Source organism: Myotis myotis, unplaced genomic scaffold (genome assembly GCF_014108235.1).
Source record: "Myotis myotis isolate mMyoMyo1 unplaced genomic scaffold, mMyoMyo1.p scaffold_m19_p_14, whole genome shotgun sequence".
NCBI classification, from domain to species: Eukaryota; Metazoa; Chordata; class Mammalia; order Chiroptera; family Vespertilionidae; genus Myotis; species Myotis myotis.
In genome coordinates, this window is record NW_023416318.1 from 17,810,629 (window position 1) to 17,829,785 (window position 19,157).

The following is a 19,157-nucleotide window of genomic DNA, read 5'->3' on the forward strand; positions in this document are numbered from 1 at the left end:
AAAGTAAGTAAGAATGAATGGCCGCCACATTTACAAATTATCACTCACTGCCCTCGGGTTTAGTTTGTATCGTTTCCTTTTTCTACTTTGTGAATTATTCGCATATATGATATCACGTGTAAGTCGTTTTTGTAAAACCTTATCACTAGCCTGCCTAGTTCATAGAAATAAGTAAACATTCAGAATATGTATGTTGCTTACATGGGACAGATATTTACACAATAGAATAGTTATTTCCTTCCTTTTACATGCCTATCTTTATACTCAAATGTCATATTGTAGAAATTTGATAGTTTTCTTTTAAGGAATTCAGGTTTAGATCATGTAATACAATGTTTAGGTTCACTCAGTAAGTAAATAAATAACATTTCTCTGCTTTTCTTCTTTAAACTGGGCATGTGGAAATTAAAAGATGAAATATGTTTTGTGTTTGTGAGGAATGTTTTATAGCATGCCTTCTTTTAAGCAGTTTTTCACAGTAATAAAGCATTCCAACATTGAAAGCAAAGAAAATTAAAAAGAAATCATAACCTTTAAGAAACACTTCCATCCAAACACTTCCTGATGTAACATACTTAGTTTGTATTTGTTTTATTCAAGGTCAGTAGTTTAACAAAACCTCAAAGGAAATCTTTTGTTTAAATTAATATCCAATCGCACTTTTCACTGATTTGTTCTAACAAATTACATTTATCTGTTTTAGTATGTCTTTTTTTATATATCAGATAGCCCTCTTTTAAAAAAAAACAAAAAACAACAACCGTCACATACTTTTGGCAAAGCATTTGGTTTCTACCTTAAGCTCCCCCCACCTCCCATGACATTGTATTAAAGGTCTCGTGTGAGGGGAAAAACAAGGTATCTTTGGGGAAAAGATGCTACAGGAGGGCTGAAACCAGAATCCCATCCAAGCAATTATAAATACAGGAGAAAAAAATAGTTTCATTATGCATAGGAATGGGGGTGGGGTGAGGTTTGGTAATCTTTACAGGCACATAATCTTAAGGGAAAGAAATTCAAATCTAAGTTCTCATGTTAATGAGGCTTTAGATTCAGCTAAAGATGTGTTTCTGACATCAAATTATTATGAAGTAGCACCATAATTTAAATGCTTACTGTAATATATTATTTATAAAAAATTACAATAATATTTACCAAGTTTCCTATGGAAATATTGGAGATCATAGTTCAACTCCTATGGACATTCTTACTGAACACACATCACTTTACACTCTCATCGAGAACTATTTAGTTCTCGCACCCAACTGACTTATTTTGCCTGCTAAATGCAGTTAGTATGTTCACATATATAGTTTTACACAAACCCTTCTGTGTAAAAGAACTGAAGTTTGTATTTGAATGGAAGGAATTCCAGCAAGCACTTATAAAACTTGCCCCATTATCTCTCTAAGGTTAACTGTGTTGCGTTTTATAATTAAATGACTTCTCTCCAATATCCTTTATGAAGCTTTCCCAAATAACTGCTGTGTCTGTTTAGCATGTAAGTAATTTCCTGATATTAAGAAGCAATAGGATTACTGAAGGCTTTTCTATGCTAGTAAAATTCTTAGTGCTTACCTTAAAACTCATTGTGTGGTTGGGACTCTACCTTAGTACCCCCAGTGGAAATTCTGAACTGTTGGCTTCTCTGAATCCACATCTTATCACATGGGTTTGTGTGTTTGTTATTGTTTGTGTGTTCTCACTTGAGAAATCCTCCCAGAATTTTAACCATGGTCTTTGAAACATCAGTGTTTCTTATATACAGGCAACAACCTTTTCTACAGACAGTATTTCCAGAACTTGGCTTGCTTAGCAGTGTCCTGCAGAGACCGGAATTGAGGAACAATCTTGGAAAAGTGTATACTCTGAGAGATCTGTAGGTAGACATTGCTGTGAGTAATCAGACTTCAGGAGTGCCTTGTTGCTCTGCTACGCCCCCTTGTGGCTGGATGTGGAATTCTGTCTTTCAGAGCTTGAAGGAGTTCCGACTCCTACTGGGCATGTTTGTTTACTACACGGAGCACTGATAGTTTTCTTCTGTGTAAAATAATCTATCAGGTTAATAAAATAGCTCTCGGTGAGAGTGTAAATAATTGATTGTGCTTACTTGATTTTTTAAATTTGTAGAACCTATTGATGTGTTGTATTTTTTTAAACTTTTTATTATGGAAAATTGCAAACATACTCAAAAGTAGAGGGAAGAGTACAATGCACTCCCTTGTACTCATCACCCAGCGTCCACAGTTAGCAACATTTTGTCAGTCTTGTATCAGCTACACAACCAGGGTTTTTTCCTAGAGTATTTTAAAGCAGGTTCCAAGCATCATATCATTGAGTATGTTCTTGTTAACCTTAAATTCTGTATAATCTTGCCCAGTCTTTTACTTTACATGTGCAATGCTTTAAGCCAGAATCCTTAGGTAAAATAAACGAATTATTAGCATTTCCACTGTCTCTGAAAGAAAGTGACTGGTGTCCCTTGCTTCAGGAGTTAGGTTTAAAACCCAAAATTCCCAGCTGTTGGAAGAACCAATCAGACAGGATATTAGAAACATTTTGTACTACTTAACAGTTGCACTATAAAGTAGCCCATTTTTTCTTTCCAGATGTTGATTAACCAGGCCATAATTTATTCCAAAGAAATATTTACTTGAAACATTATCTCCCAGAATTGGACTTATTTTGCCTGCTAAATGCAGTTAGTTGTCAAGCTTTAAGTGTTTTTTTTTTTTTCCAAGAGAACAGATTATATTTAACAAACTAATAGTGTCAGAAACTGTCTTCAACTTAATACAGGTGTGTAAAAATCTTGAGCGGGAAAGCTAGAGTGTCTTAAAATGTGGCCTTTAGAAGACTTCCCCAAATAGTACAAGTCTTTGTTGTTGTTGTTTTAAGTTCACTTAGAGATTGACTTCCTGGCTAAATTTCGCTGGATCTCCAGGCTTTGAGATGCTGTCAAGAAAGCAAAGCGGATTGTTCCCCCTGAAGTTCAGAAACTGTCTCCCTTGGTCTCCTTCGAAAGTTATTGTCTGGCGATTACTAAGCCCCGGGTGCGGTGCCGGCAGCCGGAGCCCCCTGCACCGGGGAGAGGCGGGGCAGGCACGCTGCAAACAGTGGTGTCGGGTTACAGCTGCAGACTAGCGCCCCAGCGCGCCCAACTGGCTTCAGCTAGCGACTGGCTTCATAATGACATTGCTGATTTGTTAGGGGAGGCTTTGTCTTACTTACCAATTAGTATGGCTGTGACTGCAGGGACCTCATCCTGGATGAGCTTTGGTTTGAAAAAAAGCCCATCCGGGCAGCTTTAGGGGCTGTGTAACTGACATCCCTTATCTTCTGGGAGCCCCTACGCTTGTCTGTAAATAATAAGAGAGGCTTTCCCCCCCAGTGAAATTTTTCCCCTGTTATCTGCCATTCCCCTGGGCCAGAGGCAGTCACTTTGGAGTCTGAAGGCAGCCTTTGGGGGTGCTGGTCCTCCCCCCTTGTTTCCTGGAGGCTCAACAAATTGCCACCCAGGTGCTTGCAGGCGGTGGGGGGGGGGGGGGGCGGATGGACTATCACTACTTCTGTGCTTGCCACACACAGCATTACACAGCCTTGGATAGCAAAACCTTGGAGGACTTGCCTGTTTCTCTCAGCTTCCTCTCCCATCCTGTCGGCACCACCCCTACCATGTCCTTTGGGGTGGCCTTGTTCTCCTGGCGTGTTTTGTTGTTACCTGCGGGAGGGAGGGTGCTAAATGAATGGACATTATCGGATGTCTGGGTCCTGTGTGTTTTTAAGGTGGGATATTTTAACTGTGGAAAGTTGTCCAGGCAAACGTGTCTTCCCCCATTGAAGTGGGAGCAGCTTTCCTTCCGGCCTGAGAGTTGCTGTGTGGCAGCCTGCGGGCAGAACCATGGCTCAGCGGCCCTGGCTGGTGGGTAGGTGTCTTTGTTAGGAGCAGAGGCTGGATACTCGGACCACCTCTAAAGCAGGGTCCAAAACACATCTTAAAGCGACTGTGTGGGGTGAGAGAGGAGAAATGAGAAGATTCTGTTTCACAAGTTGTCGCAAAACCATTTCTGGCCGGCCTCTCTCTTCTGGTTTTGGAAGTCTGTCACATACACAATAATTTTGACAGGGGCGCTCCTTTCTTCCGCCACTACCCCTAAAAGAAACGGAAAGAATGTGTTTCCACTTAAAGGACTTGGGGTTTTGGCGACACAGGATGTCAGAGTGAGGAAATAGCCTCTGCTGGCCTCTTCGGAGACACTCGTCACTTCTTCTTAGCCTCTCTCTTCAAACGAGGTAGGTCCAGGAGGACAGGCCATGGTTCCGAACTGTTGGCATTGCTGCCGCCTCTCTGTGATGAGCAGTGTCTGCATCGGCACTTCTGGGCGCTTCAGCCACCAGTGGTCACACTTGTGGTCACACTGGACAGTGGAGTTGAAGAGATTAGGGATGTGGCTTCTTAAAGCTCCCCTTTGAATTAGGCACCTTTTCCTTGAGAGCTGTTAACTAGGGTTTAAAAGGTGGTGTTTTTTGTGTGTGTGTGTTTTTTAAGTATGTATAGTATTCAGATCTAAGTGTATAGGCCAGTGACTTATACCCAGGCAAACACCAGTGTCTTCGCCACGCGGGCGAGGAGGTAGAGTGTGACCAGCTCCGCAGAAGCCGCGTGCCCTGCTAGGCTACCCTGCTAGTCCCCGACTGCAGACACGCGACTTAGTTCTGCCTTGTTCGCTGACTTTTGAAACAACATGTCACTTAATCGCGAAGCCTGTTCCACTTCTGAGAAGGGAAAACACTAGATTCTGGTTGTTATTTACTAGTCCAGAAGGACGTTGGAATAAGCTCTTGAAAATGTGCACAAGGAGGAATCAGCTGAGCCTTGAGTTGTTTAAAAGTAATGACTTCTTGGGTCCCCCATCACCCATCCTTGCGTCTGGGTGGTGTTGAGCTGGGAGCCGATTTCACACCCTCCGCAGGCACAGGGCCAAGCGCCTCACCTCGTTGCTGCCTTTTTGACCACGTGGTCAGTCCCACCTTTCCCAATCTTGTGCTCCCTTCAGAAACTGGGACGAAGCTATCAATTTTGACCCCCTCTAAAGACCTTTTGAAGCATTAATTCCCTGGATATCGAGCAGGATGAGATGGGTGGCTTTCCTTCTGCCTGGGGTGATGACTGTTGTTTGGGATGAGTTACGTGAAAGCACAATGCAATGTTTACATCTCTTTTGGACCAGCACAGAGTCAGAAAGCCAGAAAGGCAGCCTTGGTGATGGGCTGAGGCGGGCTCCCCACTCAGGAGACCAGCAGTGATGCTGCCCGCACCCTGCAGGGGCCTGTCAGTCCGTGGCTACCAGGCTCTGGGCCTCTAGGGGGCACTAGTGGCCACTGAGGGCTATGGTGAGCCTGCAGGTTAGAGCAATGGGTTTTGTTGTTGTTAGTGGGGCTGACAGAAGTGGTAGTTTACACCAGTAAATTTAACATCCTTTTTGTTTTATTTTATTTTTTATTTCAGAGAGGAAGGGAGAGGGAGAGCTAGAAGGAGAGAATCATTGATCAGCTGCCTCCTGCACGCCCCCTACTGAGGACTGAGCCTGTGACCCGGGCATGTGCCCTGACCGGGAATCGAACCGTGACCTCCTGGTTCATAGGTCGACGCTCAACCACTGAGCCATGCCAGCTGGGCCAGGTTTAATAGTCTTAATTTAAAAATCATGACATTTATTTTGACAGTCCAGATAACATTAAAGGAGAGAGGGGTTTTAAAAAATTTTTTTTTTTAAATCATAGCTTGAATATGTAGTTTTAAAACATGGAATTAGAGAACTTTTTTTGATCACGTGGGTTTTTTAAATACTTACATTTAATAACAATGCCTTAAAAAATGCAAAAGCTGTGAAATGTTGCCCTTTTAATTATTTAGTGTTTAATTTAAACATTTAATTTAAATGTTTCCGTTCCTTTTTGGTCCTTGGGCACAGGCCTCGCCGCCATCATTCACTCTGAGATCACAGTAAGAAGAATCGGGGCCCACTGGCCAGGGGGGCCTGATGTATCCGTCGGAGGAGCTGCGTTCTGTCAAGAAAATTGAGCAGAAGACGTCTTAATTCCACACAGTCTTCTTTCCAATGTCAGCTGTCGGTTGCCATCGCAGAAACGCTGTTTGTTCTTTTGTTCCTTCCTTGCTTAGACACGAATAGGGAAGACTTCAGCCTCAGGTTTAACTGAGTAGACAGATTCTCGGGCTTAAACATGAAATGACCAATTGGGGGGGAGGAAGTCGTGGTTCCTGAGGTGCGGTTTCCTGGGCCCCACACCAGACCTGCTGAATGAGAACCTCGGGGTGGAAGGCAGCATTCTCTGGTAACATGCCCCAGGTGAGTCTGTGCTCACCCACATTCCGGAACTCAGGAGAGGCCGGCACAGGGGAGCGTGCTGAGCAGAGCCCTCCCTCTGTGCCCCGGTCCCAGGACTCCCTCAGCCGGCCCACCTCTCCTCCTCACACCCCCCCTCCCTGGCCCAGTTCACACTCAGGACCAGAGACACGCGTCTCCAACTTCGTGACCGTTCTTCTCTGGCCGTCCCGTAGTGTCTTTCCTCATTCTTTCCATTTACCGTTTACTTATTCAGCAACTGTCTAGGGAGCATCTTTGGTGGGTCAGGGACTGCCCTGTCCTGAGGAGGTGAACTGAACAGGCAGGCTGCACCCTCCTGGGGTTTACTGGTTGGGGTGGGAAATAGACATTAAGAGACCATCCCACCTCAAATACAAATCTGCAGGCCTATCTCCAGCAGTCTCTCCGGATACTCCAGTCCATAATAATCTCTCAGGTTCCTTACTGTGGGCGTCACTCAAAATCTTGAAATGCAAACCCCCAAGTATCAGGTAACGCCATCGCCTGTTTCTCCATCCTCTTTTCTTCCGAGGATTCTTCTAGTGACATTTATTGCTTTTGATCATGTGCCCAAGGGGACTGTCGCTTTTGAGGGCAGCCCGGTCCTTCTGAATGAAAGCTGCACAGCCGGAAGCCAGGCTCGGTGTATATAGATTTTTATTCCGTATTAAACTTTGTGGAAAACTCTGAAAGAGAAGTTTTCATTTATATTGCTTCCTGTGAGTTTTGTTCTTTATTTTCAAAACTTTGCTGTAGTTAATAGTTGCTAACAATTATGGTAAGAAAATTAGAAAGCCAGGAGTTTGTTCTAACAAATGTATTGGAGAAGGGAAGGCGTCTTACCGCAAACCTTTCCTGAAGAGCCACTGACTGACTGTTCTAAGGAAGAGTGCCTGTGGTTCGTCTCAGGGCCCTTTGCATGGGCCGCACAGGGAGGCCGCCCCCACCTCCATCTTCCTCTTGGGGGGTCTCTAACAAGCCCTGAAGCCCAGATTCCCTTTTGGGTCTTTGAAGCTGAGGGAGGAGACAAAGTGGGGTGTCACGCCTCAGGGTGGCCTAGAAACCCGGCTGGTCACAAGCGCCTCTTCTGGGTGAGCTCCGGGCTTTCCAGACAGGAACCCCCTTCCCGGTACCTGGAAGCCCTTAATGAGCCCCAGCTACTGCCTGTCTTCTGGCCGCAGCCCGGGGAGGCCTTTGAAAAGGTCACGTGTCTCTCGGATAGCCTGCTCCCTGAGCTATTGTTGTTTCCTGCAGTGCAGTGCTGGAGGCTAGAGGCTCAGGAGCTGCCTGCCGCTCTGGCTTGGGCCTACCTGAGCTCAGGCCCTGAGATGCTGTTTGCTGGCTTCTCGCCCTCCCCTCGGGTTCTTGAGAGGCTTGTATTTTCTTGTTTGAATGGTGCCCTGCTCCACGGAGGTGGTCGGTAAGACGCCACTGAGAGCGAGTTCCTCTCACGTCCTCCCACTTCTAGGAGGCCGAGTGGGAAGACTTGATTCTGAACAGGATTGAGCAAACTTTGGATAAGCTTTAACTTTGTAGAATTGATTTTTAAGTAAAAATGTGGGCTAGGTTCTGTGATGTTGCATTTTATTCCTTTCTATAAAAATGTAGGTGGAAGTAGGGTTACACATCATGATTGTGTGCCTTTTGCAATCTTACTGGGTGTGTGGAGCCAGTTTTGCCTCATAAAGAGAAACAGAGAAATGAAGGCAAACCTGCTTTGAGACACATTCTGTCATGGGTCCTTATTATTTACTCATTTGAAAAGCTTCCAAGATTCGATTTTTTTCTGTCTATTCCTGCTCACAGAGTTTGCCTACACGGGCCCTCCTTCTTCCCCATCCAGACAGCATTACAGATTTCTGATGAGCTTTTCCTAAATCACTGGGGTCATCCCGCCGCGATGACCAGCTGGATCATTCTCATTGGAAATGAGGTGCTTCTCACATGGAAATCCCTCGGAAAGCCTCTCTTCAGCTCTGGGAATTCTGCTAAATGCCTACAGGACTGAACGCTTTGTCAATATTTGAGTCCCAAGAATTCAGTGATTATTTCTAGAGAAATGTGAGTTATTGGAAAAATCCTATTATTTATTTCAGAAACAAATCTTTATCAGAAACAGTTCTATATCAATGACTAAAAGAGAAGGACAAGTCTATAGTGCCTTACCTACCTTTCCTCAAGAAAGCCAGTAAGATTCAAAGTGGCCGTGAGCTTACTAGTTTGCTTTTAGTTGTGCATTTGGTTTACATTGTAGGACAGTGTTTCTAAAAGTTGCTGTGATAAAGAACCAGTTTGTTTGATTTCTTCCTCCTTCATAGACTAATACTTTAGTAGAACACAAGGAAAATAATTGCTAGAGAAACGAAATCAAAAATGCAAAGATGTAAAAACAGAATCCTCATTCTTTATTAGATCTACAAACATACAGTTACTCTTAAGTTTACTATAAAAGTTTCTCAATCATATAGTATCTCTACTTACCTCATCATGGACCAGTAACAGTTTACAGATCATCTATGGACCACACTTTGAGAAACACTGTTTTAGAGTATTTGTGTATGCTACGGGTCTAACATATGTGTGCTTAGTGCTTCAAAAGGCCCAAACTCAAAACATCAGCGTTTGGAGTAAAAAAAAAAAAAAAAAAGTATATTGATTGAGAAGGTACCAACCAAGAAAAATGGGAGACCTTTTGGTGACTCAAATCCATCTTAAGAAGGTACAGAGTTCAGGCTTCTTTTATGTCAAGGGAAGTGGAAAGGGAGGGGCAAGACGTGATTGACTACCAAAGACATACGGGTGCCAGCAAGGGTCTGAGGAAGATTGCTGACCCTGTTGATCCTAGTTGATGTGAGTCCAGCCTCGAGGTTCCTGCAAATCTTTGATAAACCGTATATACTCCCCTTATCTCCTTGGGAGAGGCACCTTCTGGTCAGGGGGTGTTTTTTTTTTTTAATTCAAGGGACAAGCAGGATTCCTCTAATGATTAGCATGTCTGTATGCAAAACTAAATAGATGCCATTGGCCTGAAGGCCATGGGAACGAAGCAGGCTTGACCAAGATGGAGTCAGAGAGGCCGATCCGTTCGCTGTTACATGTATGCATTTGTCTACTCTGTCACACATGTTTAAATGTCTTGGGTCTATTCACATTATAATATATAACATAGATCATCTAACAGCTTTATATGAGAACTAAATGCACTTAGAGCTCTTTGGCAAAAGCGGATTTTCTCTGGAAGTATTTAGATGCTTAAATTGTAAGCAAATATAAACAGTGTAATTGTGAATACAGTTATCTGTTTCAAAACACAGTGGTCCGGTCACACTTCTAAATGCATAAAGTAGAAAGTGTTTTGTAACATGAAACGAAATCACTTCCTCTCGGATTCACACTGAAGTTTAAATGGGCACAGATACTTCAGATAGGAAATGTTCTATGCAAAGTAAATATACAAATGAGACTTTCAGCACTACAGAGCAGGAAATGTTTGTCACATGAGGTCTTGGATAAGCAAGTAGTCGCTATCATACCTCCCTCACCTTAGGGAACAATTCATTATGAGACTGGTCTTTGGTTCTATTGATTGACAGACATTTTCTTAATGTTTATAAAATGCGGAAAAGTGTTTCATGCAAGTAGCTCCACATTTTTATGAGCATTAACAAATTCTCGAGCTGATTCTGACATTGATGCGTTGCAGCTGTCTTCGTCTTTCTCTCCCTGCGACTGAGGCACACGGAGGTCGTCACCTCCAGTGGGACCTGTGTGCCAGGCTCTGTGACCACCTGCATATCTGTCCGCCTCCAGGGGCAGCGTGGCCTTCTTCAACGAAGAGTTGGAAGGAATTTCTGAAGTTTCATTGTGGTTAGCTGTGTCCCTTTAGGATGAGACTCATAGTCCAAAATGATGAGGAGGTGTAGGAGAAACTACTCAGCCCCTGAAGACCAGGCTTTATTCCCCTGAGGGACCCACTGCCTGGCCGAGAGCCCAAGACAGCACAGATGCAGAATGAGTTAGTGAAGGATTGAATGAGGTGCCGTCAAAATCAGCTGAAACAATTCGGTAAAAGGCAAGTCACTGTTAGAAGAAAAGTTGAATAACTTTTTTCAAAAGCACGTGCTCGTACTTAAAGATATCAGAGTGAGTGGCCTTGAGAGCATTTCCGCGTGTCTGTGGGTCCGTGTGTAGAGGGTGTGAGAGCAAGCACGGGCTTGGCGTAGAGCCATGTCTCCTGGTCTGGATGACAAAAGGACAACATTCTCGATTAAATAGTCAGAAGTTAAGGTCCATGAGGCAAAGGCCAGTGGACTTGCACTTGTTGTGTTGAGATGGTCGAAGTTCTGAGAGGAAGGTGCAGCCAACTGAAGGTGTCTTGACTCCGGCCAGGGCAGCAGAGGAGGCGCCTCAGCCTAGGCTGTGAGTGTCAGGCAAGGCGGGGCAGGAGCTGAAGTCCCACCCACTCCCAAATGCTCAAGGTCTGAGCTATGAGAGTGCTGATTCTTTGAAATACATACATATATATATATATCTGGACTCACAGTAAGTATTTTGTTATGAAATGTCTCAGGTATCCAAACAGCAATGCTTATAATCAGAGCACATTACTTTCAGTTAGTCCACGTGCATTCAGACATAACTGTATGCAGTGACATTGAGCCATGGAAAAACTTGGGCAGGGAAATCCACATTCTTCCACTTGATTCTAGACTGAAAAGCGGTGGCTACTTAATCACTGCGGTCATTTAACACAGGCCAAGCGCTTCACCACGTGTCACCAGGCAGACAGAAGGGCTCTGTGCATAATGAGGAAGGAAAAGGCGTTTTGAAAGCACACACAGTGCTACCAAAATTGTGCATGTTCCCCTCCAAGTTGGTTCTTTTAATCGTTCAAGATGTGTTCAGGCTGTAACCTCTGACACCTTTATCTGTCCAGGTCATAGCATTGTAAGTGTTTTCTTGGGCTTTAAAAATAAATCTGTTTGGGGGAGGGAAATTGAACCTGCATGGTAATGTTAGGCAAGCGCTGGAGCTGAGAAAGTAAAAATCACCGTTTCCATGGTAACGTTTAACTTGTCTGGGTCGTACACATTTCCCAAGAAATACATTCACCAGACTGTGTAGTGAAAAACAGTGCTCCACGGGCATACAGAAGTAGATCTTCCAGTTCCCTGACTCTGGGGTCTTCCCCGGTTAACCCGTGTGTTCCAGCAAAGCCTGGGCAAGGGGCTCGCAGAAGTCCACGTGCTGACCTCTGTCAGCGTCTTCCTAATGGCAGCAGTAAGTTCTCCTGTGAGTAACTCCGTTTCCTTCCTTTCTCCTCTGCCAGATATATGTTGGGTAAAGGAGGAAAACGGAAGTTTGATGAGCATGAAGATGGGCTGGAAGGCAAAATCCTGTCTCCCTCCGACGGTCCGTCCAAGGTGTCTTACACCTTACAGCGCCAGACTATCTTCAACATTTCCCTTATGAAGCTCTACAACCAGAGGCCCCTCACCGAGCCCAGCCTGCAGAAGACCGTCTTAATCAACAACATGCTGCGGCGGATCCAGGAGGAGCTCAAGCAGGAGGGCAGCCTGCGGCCCGCCTTCACCCCGTCCTCCCAGCCCGGCGCCTCCTCGCTGAGCGGCGGCTACCGGGAGGCCCCGCCCGCCTTCAGCGCCCCCGCGCCCCCGCCCGCGCACCCCGGGGACCTGGCCAGCACTACACCCCTGGAGGCCTGCCTCACCCCGGCCTCGCTGCTCGAGGACGACGACGACACTTTTTGCACTTCCCCGGCCGCCCCGCCGCCGCCCGCGGCCCCCCCCAGACTCCCCTCCCCGGCCCTCCCGCCCGAGAAGGACAGCTTCTCCTCCGCCTTGGACGAGATCGAGGAGCTCTGTCCCACATCTACCTCCGCCGCCGGGGCCGCCACTGACAGCTCCAAAGGGGGCGCCAGCGAGGCCAGCGCCCCGAAACCCGAGGGGCTCCCCGACGGCCGCCCCGACGACCCCAAACTGATGGACTCTCTGCCCGGGAATTTCGAGGTCACCACGTCCACGGGGTTTCTGACGGACCTGACCCTGGATGACATCCTGTTCGCCGACATTGACACGTCCATGTATGATTTCGACCCCTGCACCTCCGCCTCGGGCACAGCCGCGAAGATGGCCCCCGTGTCGGCGGACGACCTCCTCAAGACCCTCGCCCCCTACAGCAGCCAGCCCGTCGCCCCGAGTCAGCCTTTCAAAATGGACCTCACGGAGCTGGACCACATCATGGAGGTGCTCGTGGGGTCCTAATCCCGGGGACACCACCCCCCCCCCCCCCCCCCCGCCCCGGTGACCGTGCCGCCCGGACCCTGCGAGTGTCCCCGCGCCCCGACAGCGCTCCGCACTGTGCATGCACCCTTGCTTGCCTTTTTCAGAGAAAAAGAACGTTTTACAAAAGGATCACACTAGTTTTTGCTTTGAGCAGAGTTGGAGTGCCTTCATCCAAGTATGACCACTTTCAATACACGTTTTTGAGTGGTTCCTCAGAGACCTACTACCCTGGAATAGGAAAGAATACATTTGAAGACAATGTTGCTGTGTCGAATGGCAAAAATTAACAGTTCAAGTGAAGCACAAGGAATAAGATGGGAAAGCTGTAAATTGCATGTGCATATTTGTCTATTTTTTCTATAAGTTTTATTGCAAGAGGTAAAACAAAGAAAAAGTATATATATATATATTATTTAGATAATCTCAGTACCTTTTCCGGCATTTTCGCCCTGTATAGGTTGACTTGGCAATTCAGCCTTTTTAGAGGCATTAACTCCTCGTAAGTGTTGCATTTACATGGCTGTTTAGAAACTGCTGCCCAAATTTATTTTATATTTTTGTACAGATTCTGCAGTTTATGATATTGTTTTTCTAAAAACAAATGCTGTTTATACATATGAGATAGCTATTTTGATAGGATTTGCTCACATAGTTCCTGCAAACTTCAGATGTACAAGTTGCACTTGTACTTTTATAGCGTTGTAATGTTTTATATGTGTTTGGTGCAAAGAGAAAATTGGATCAAATCAATCCGCAGCGTCCCCCAAATGCAGACACACACACACACACACACACACACACACACACACACAGCGCTTTAAGAAAGGGCCAGGCGATATCACACCCAAATTTCACAAGCGCCGGCCTCCTGGCATGAACACCCGCCAGCACTGTGACTTCCAAAGCCAGAGCCACATCTGCTCATCAAACTTGCATTAAGCAGTTGGCGGGAGGTGGCCATGGAGCTCGGGGTTTAAGTGATGGTTCTCTTTAGCTCCCTCTCTTGAGGGGGAAGACTACCGAATACTCACTGTATTTATGCCAAGTTTGCGCTTTTAATTGTTTTTATTTTTTTTAAAAAAAAAAACACAAATCTTTCCTTTTTGGCATAATTTTTATGATGACCTGAAATTTTACATGTGAACAAAATTTTATGAAAAGCAACCAACCTCTTCTTGGAACTAAACCCTTTTGCAATGCTTAGGGCTCCTAGAGAAAAAAATCTCCCCCAGAAGGCATCCATCATGTTGCCCAATTGTCTTTTCCAGCTTCCCTTCCCTCTGTTGCTAAATGCTGAAAATGGTATCTTCATGATCACCACCATGAGCTCGGCCCACCTCGGCCCAGCCCAGGATGCACTCTTGAAACAGCCGTGGCCCTTGAACCAGGAGTTGGTCCCATTATGTCACAGCTTCCAATCTGGTTGCTTTCTTGAATCAACTGCTTTAACTACACTTCACAAGGCTGTTTTACCCAAATACACAGGACTTTCTATGCATGTTCCTCCTCCTCCTCCTCCCCTTGCCACCCTCACCCCCTACCCCCTACCCCCAAACCAGGACACTTGAGAAGTAGCTTTTTATTCCTAACGGTGTACATTTAATTTTGAAATGTTTGCAATGTATCATGCTTGTTGCCGACATTGTTTATGGCCTTTTCCTTTCAGTTGTTTCTTTCTTCCAATGGTACTGTCGCTGGTTACATCCTATATTTTTGAAATGCAGGTGGCTTCTTTAGGAATAACTTTTATATTTATTTAAGAATTTTTAAATTATGGGATTTGTGTTGTTGTTGTTGTCTTTGTTGTTAGTCATTTGTCAATATTCAGTCACCAATTCTGCTCACTTCTTGCCATGGATAAAATTGAGTCTTTCTGGCCAATTTAAAAAAAGACAGCTTTATAAGATGGCACTTTAAACAAGCCATAGATAGTTTTATTTTTATAATGCACATGGCAAAACAAATACATTTGTGATGAAGGAATTGCTCATCTAATCAAAAGATTCATCGTGCATGGTATGATTAAATCTACATTCTAATTTATTTCCCCGCCCCTCCCCCACTTGAATGTGTTTTTAAAGGCTAATTATCAACTCAGGAGAGCAGTGGGAAACAGATCAAATTGCTCTTGTTCTCCTACAAGCAACCTCCACCAGGACACCTTGTACTGCTGCAGATGTGTCATTTCCTGTGATGGGACCAGGGACCATATACAGGTGAGGGGAGGGTTGTTGTAAATGCTTCCAGTGTTGCTGTGCCTGTCCGTTTTAAGAGCTTCCTTTTTCTGTGGAGAACAAGCCAGCCCGGATGCCACGCTTTTGATAACTGGAGGACCTGGTACACTCACCACATGCTGCACACTTATCCATATGTATACGTACACAATAGTGTTGATTATTCCGAACAATAACAGGGTAAGGCGGTTGATTTGCCGTTGTTAAAAGCTGATTTACAGTAACTTAGAACAACTGTACTTTGGTTGGATTAGCAAATCGTGTGTTTAAACAAATCCCATATGTTGGGCAACAGTTCAAATAAGCACGGCGAAGTGTTGCCCAGACGTGGTCTCGGACTCTAGTATTTGTAAGGCTGGTCTTGAAAATCAAAACAAACAACAACAAAAAAAACGCCCCAACATCAGGCAAACGCTTGTCAGCTCTGGACACCCTTGCCGTAAACGCTCGATATTCACGGTCTTCTGAGGAAGACCCGGGAAACGAGTGGCGCGGTTTAAAAAGAACAAAACCATCAAGTGTTCCCAAAGCGATGTCCCAGCAGGGAAGACTGTGAGCCGTGTGCGATCTGCACGTCCCAGTCTGAGCTCGGCCTGGGGCGCGCCTCCCCCGTGCAGAGGACATCGGGTGGCCTTCAGAGTCAGGCAGGCAGTTCGAGGTGCCTTCATGAGAAAGACGTGCTGGGTGTGACTGGGAGAGGACACCCATGGACAGTGATGTGCAATGAAGTGACAAGATGAGAGCAGAATATTAAGAGCTTTGAATTTGAAGTGATTTTTTTTCCGTAAGTTATTTATTCCTTTTTTTTTTCTGTGTAAATATATTTATTTTACTGTGGAGCTCTAACAACATCTGGATCGTAACATGTGCAGAATGTATGGTAGGAATGTATTCTCTGGTAGGCATGTCAATCTGTATTAACAGGGGGTCCGAGGCAGACCCCCGGGTCGTCTCATCATATGCCCAGTCCACATTCATTTGTACTCTCTTCTCCAATGTGGGTCTATTTGAAATATGCAAAAGGTAGGGGTGAGGGATGTTTCAATACCTCCAAATTTTTAAAGAAAATCAAGCATCAAAGGGTTGATCTTTTTAAATGTTTTTTAGTAGCACTTTCTCTCTCCAACAGAAGGGGCAACCACACTGACACCCTTGTTCACACCACAAGGTGAGAACTAGCCAGGGCCTCCTCTACACCTCGAGTGTCTTTATCAATTGAGCTTTTTATTGCCATAGCCCCTTGGCGCGTCCCAACTGCCCTGAGGTCAATCAAGGAAAATTTCTTACATAAATAAGCTCCAAAGAGCCGAAGTATCAACTTACGGATCGTTTTTAAAGCTTAAATTTATTAACCACCTTTGTGGTAAACAATGAATTATGAATACCGCTGGGCAGCCTTCTTAAATGACAGATGTTTAAAAAAAAAAAAAAAAAGACTCTACCTAGTGTAGCGATTGATATTTTCCATGAATTGTCTTAATTTAAAAACCTTGCTGTTACAAATTGGGCCTTCCTACATTTTATGAAAATACCGAAAAGAGCATATTGGACCTATTCTGGCTGTAAATGGTTAACTTCCTGTAATTGCGGGCGAACAGCGAGGTGTATGTTCCTGCTTGTGTACCGTTGTCTTCAGTGCTTCTAAGAATGAGTCTAAATGTTTCTTGAAAATTAGCCAGGATCAAATGCTATTGCAGACAAAGCCAATAAAAACCTTGGACATCTTTTGGGGATAATAAGTTTGGAAGAGAAGTGCAGTCCATGCAAGCAAACAACCAAGATTTTGGAAATGATGTACATAGCGACATTTGGTGCATAGTTTTTAAGGAGGATTTTGTCTAAAGAGGAAGTGTAACCTTTCCCCCACAGACCTGAGAGCTGTGCCTTTTCTATGCAATATTACAGACGTTACATTGGAACCCCGATGGCTGTATTCACATGTAGGTTTGGGCTGTAATCGAAACAACTGGACAGAGGAAATGTACATGGAAATGAGCAGTCTTACTTTTGTAGTTTTATATTATACAATAAACAGTTAAAAGGTGACAGAGGTGCGTGTGCAGCTTCCTTCTGACCTGAGCAGAACCAGCTCGGGACACAATTTGCTCGTGTTAAGGAACCACCCCCCAGGGCCTCTGCCAGAGCTGGTGCCGACAACGACCTTCCCTCACCGCTGTGGTCTCAGGAGGACCTTTCTCTCCTCACCCTGCCTCTGGGGCCCTTCTCGGACTCCTCATTCTCGCTTCTCTCCCTCCAACTCTCTGAATAGTTTTTTTTCCCAGGGTTTGGGCAGTGACTAGAGTGTTGCAGAGCCTCCACTCCTCCTGGCTTTCCCAAGGGATTCTAGTCCACTCAGGTGTCTGAAAACTTGTTTTAAGGTCCTGCCTCTCTCCTGAGCTCTGGACTTAACTATCAGACTTTGTGTGTTTGAAAACAGCCTCGTTTCCCCCATGGGGCCTGTTCTTCCCCTCTGGGCCTCTGTTTGGCCTCACCACCCTTCCCCCAGGCCTAATCCCCCCCACCTCCCCGCTCTCCCAACCTGTTCTCCAGTCCAAGCCACATTCTATTCCCAAATGTTGGCCACTCCCCACCACCTACTTTCCATCTCCACCACAGCTTCCCAAGAGGGCGTCTCTGGTTAGGGCTCCTGCTTCCTAACGACGCCAGCACATCCTTGATGCTCGAGTTGACACCCCAAAGCACCAGTGGTTCAGGCATTTTTGCACATCTTCCAAGCAGCCCCCCGGTTTATACAACCTGGCCTCCCCCTCCGCCTTCCAGAAGTTAATGGAGGAGATCCAATGCAACCTCCTTGGCAGCCGGGACATCTGTGACGGGCCTGTGGCATCTAGCCTTGCCTGGTCCAGGCAATTCTGGCCACCAGACCGGCTGGTGAAGAGATGAAGGAGTGGCCTGGAGATGAGAGGCCTCGGAAATGAAGGTTCCATTCAATCAGCAATGGAATATGGGGGAGGGGCATTGGGAGAGGTGTTATGGGTTGAACTGTGTCCTCAAGACAAGTTATGTTGAAGTTCTAACCCCCAGTACCTCAAAATGGGATCTTAATTTGGAAATAGGGTATTTACAGAGATAATCAAATTAAAATGAGGTTGTTGGGGTGGGCGGGCCCTACTCAATATGACTAGTGTCCTTAAAAGGGGAGCAGATATCAACACAAACCCACAAGGACAGCGCCATGTGAAGATGAACACAGAGATCCAGGTAATATGTCTACAAGACCTGCCAGCAGACCTCAGAAGCTAGGGGCCTGGGACAGATTTTTTTCTCACAGCCCTCATAGGAACCAGCCCTGCTGACATCTCAATCTCTGACTTCTAGCCTCCAGAACAACACATCTGTTGTTGAAGCCAATCTGTTACAGCGGCCCTAGCAAACTAGTATGGAGAGAAGAGCAGGATGAGTCTTTCCAGACATCCCAGTAGAGATACTCATTAGGCAGCTAGGAATTAGTCTGCCGTTCAGTAGAGTGGACTCTGGAATAGGAGCAGCCACTGTTCCTTAGACATAACTTCAGCAACTCATTCAATTTCTCTGCTTATGAGGCCAAGATAAAGTCAGACCTAAATCTCTGTGCAAATGTTGACAATGCAATAAAAATTAAAGTTGCAGATGTTGTCTACCTTCTCATGCCTACACCCATGCCTAGCCATAGTAGGCACTCAGAACATTTGTTGAATCAAAAGAAGAGAAGAGCCCTGTAGTTCACCCTTCTCTAGGGCATGAGAAAAGCACAGAAGTCAGTCTTCATTGTCTGGGTCCCAGGTCCACTCCCATCCTGACCCTTCGGATGCCCCATTCCCAGCACACTGCATGCCCTGGGGTATGTCCCCACTTCTGCTTGTAGAAATTCTACCATCACTCCAAGCCAAGCTCAAGTGCCCATCCACATCCCCGAGTCAGAACCCACCTGCTCTCTCCTGGAGGGCTCTGCAGCTCTGCTAACACACTTAGCAAGTCCTGCCGTGTCTTAGGTTAGCTGCACGCTGCTCATTTCCTCTGCTACCCTCTGCTGCTCCAAAGAGCAGAAACTCTGTGATAGTCATCTTTGCCACAGGTCAGCAAACTATGGCCCTTGGGCCAAATCCTGTCCACTGCCTGATTTTGTAAGTAGAGTTTTATTAGAACATGGTCCTGTTTATGGATTTGTGTATTCTCTATGGTTGTTGCCCTGTTACAGTGGCACAGAGAACACAAGGCTTGGTCTCAAAATC

General features: G+C 45.5%; 1 protein-coding gene across 12 annotated transcripts in view; it reads left to right on the forward strand.

Annotated features, from left to right (window-relative positions):
* The window catches only part of SERTAD2 (SERTA domain containing 2), a 105,468-nt gene extending 88,497 nt beyond the window's left edge, over positions 1 to 16,971 (forward strand). For 4 of the 12 annotated variants that reach the window (XM_036334342.1, XM_036334341.1, XM_036334343.1 and 1 more), the window contains 4 exons: positions 5,976 to 6,880; positions 8,233 to 8,450; positions 11,719 to 12,652; positions 14,773 to 16,971. In XM_036334342.1, the coding sequence (XP_036190235.1) occupies positions 11,723 to 12,652; positions 14,773 to 14,928 (1,086 nt within the window). In that variant the 5' untranslated portion in view covers positions 5,976 to 6,880; positions 8,233 to 8,450; positions 11,719 to 11,722 and the 3' untranslated portion in view covers positions 14,929 to 16,971. Of the gene's footprint in view, positions 1 to 5,975; positions 6,881 to 8,195; positions 8,451 to 11,718; positions 12,671 to 14,772 lie in introns of those variants that run through there. The other 8 variants (XM_036334351.1, XM_036334347.1, XM_036334348.1 and 5 more) reach the window with 6 other exon arrangements.
* The last annotated feature ends 2,186 nt before the right edge of the window (positions 16,972 to 19,157 follow it).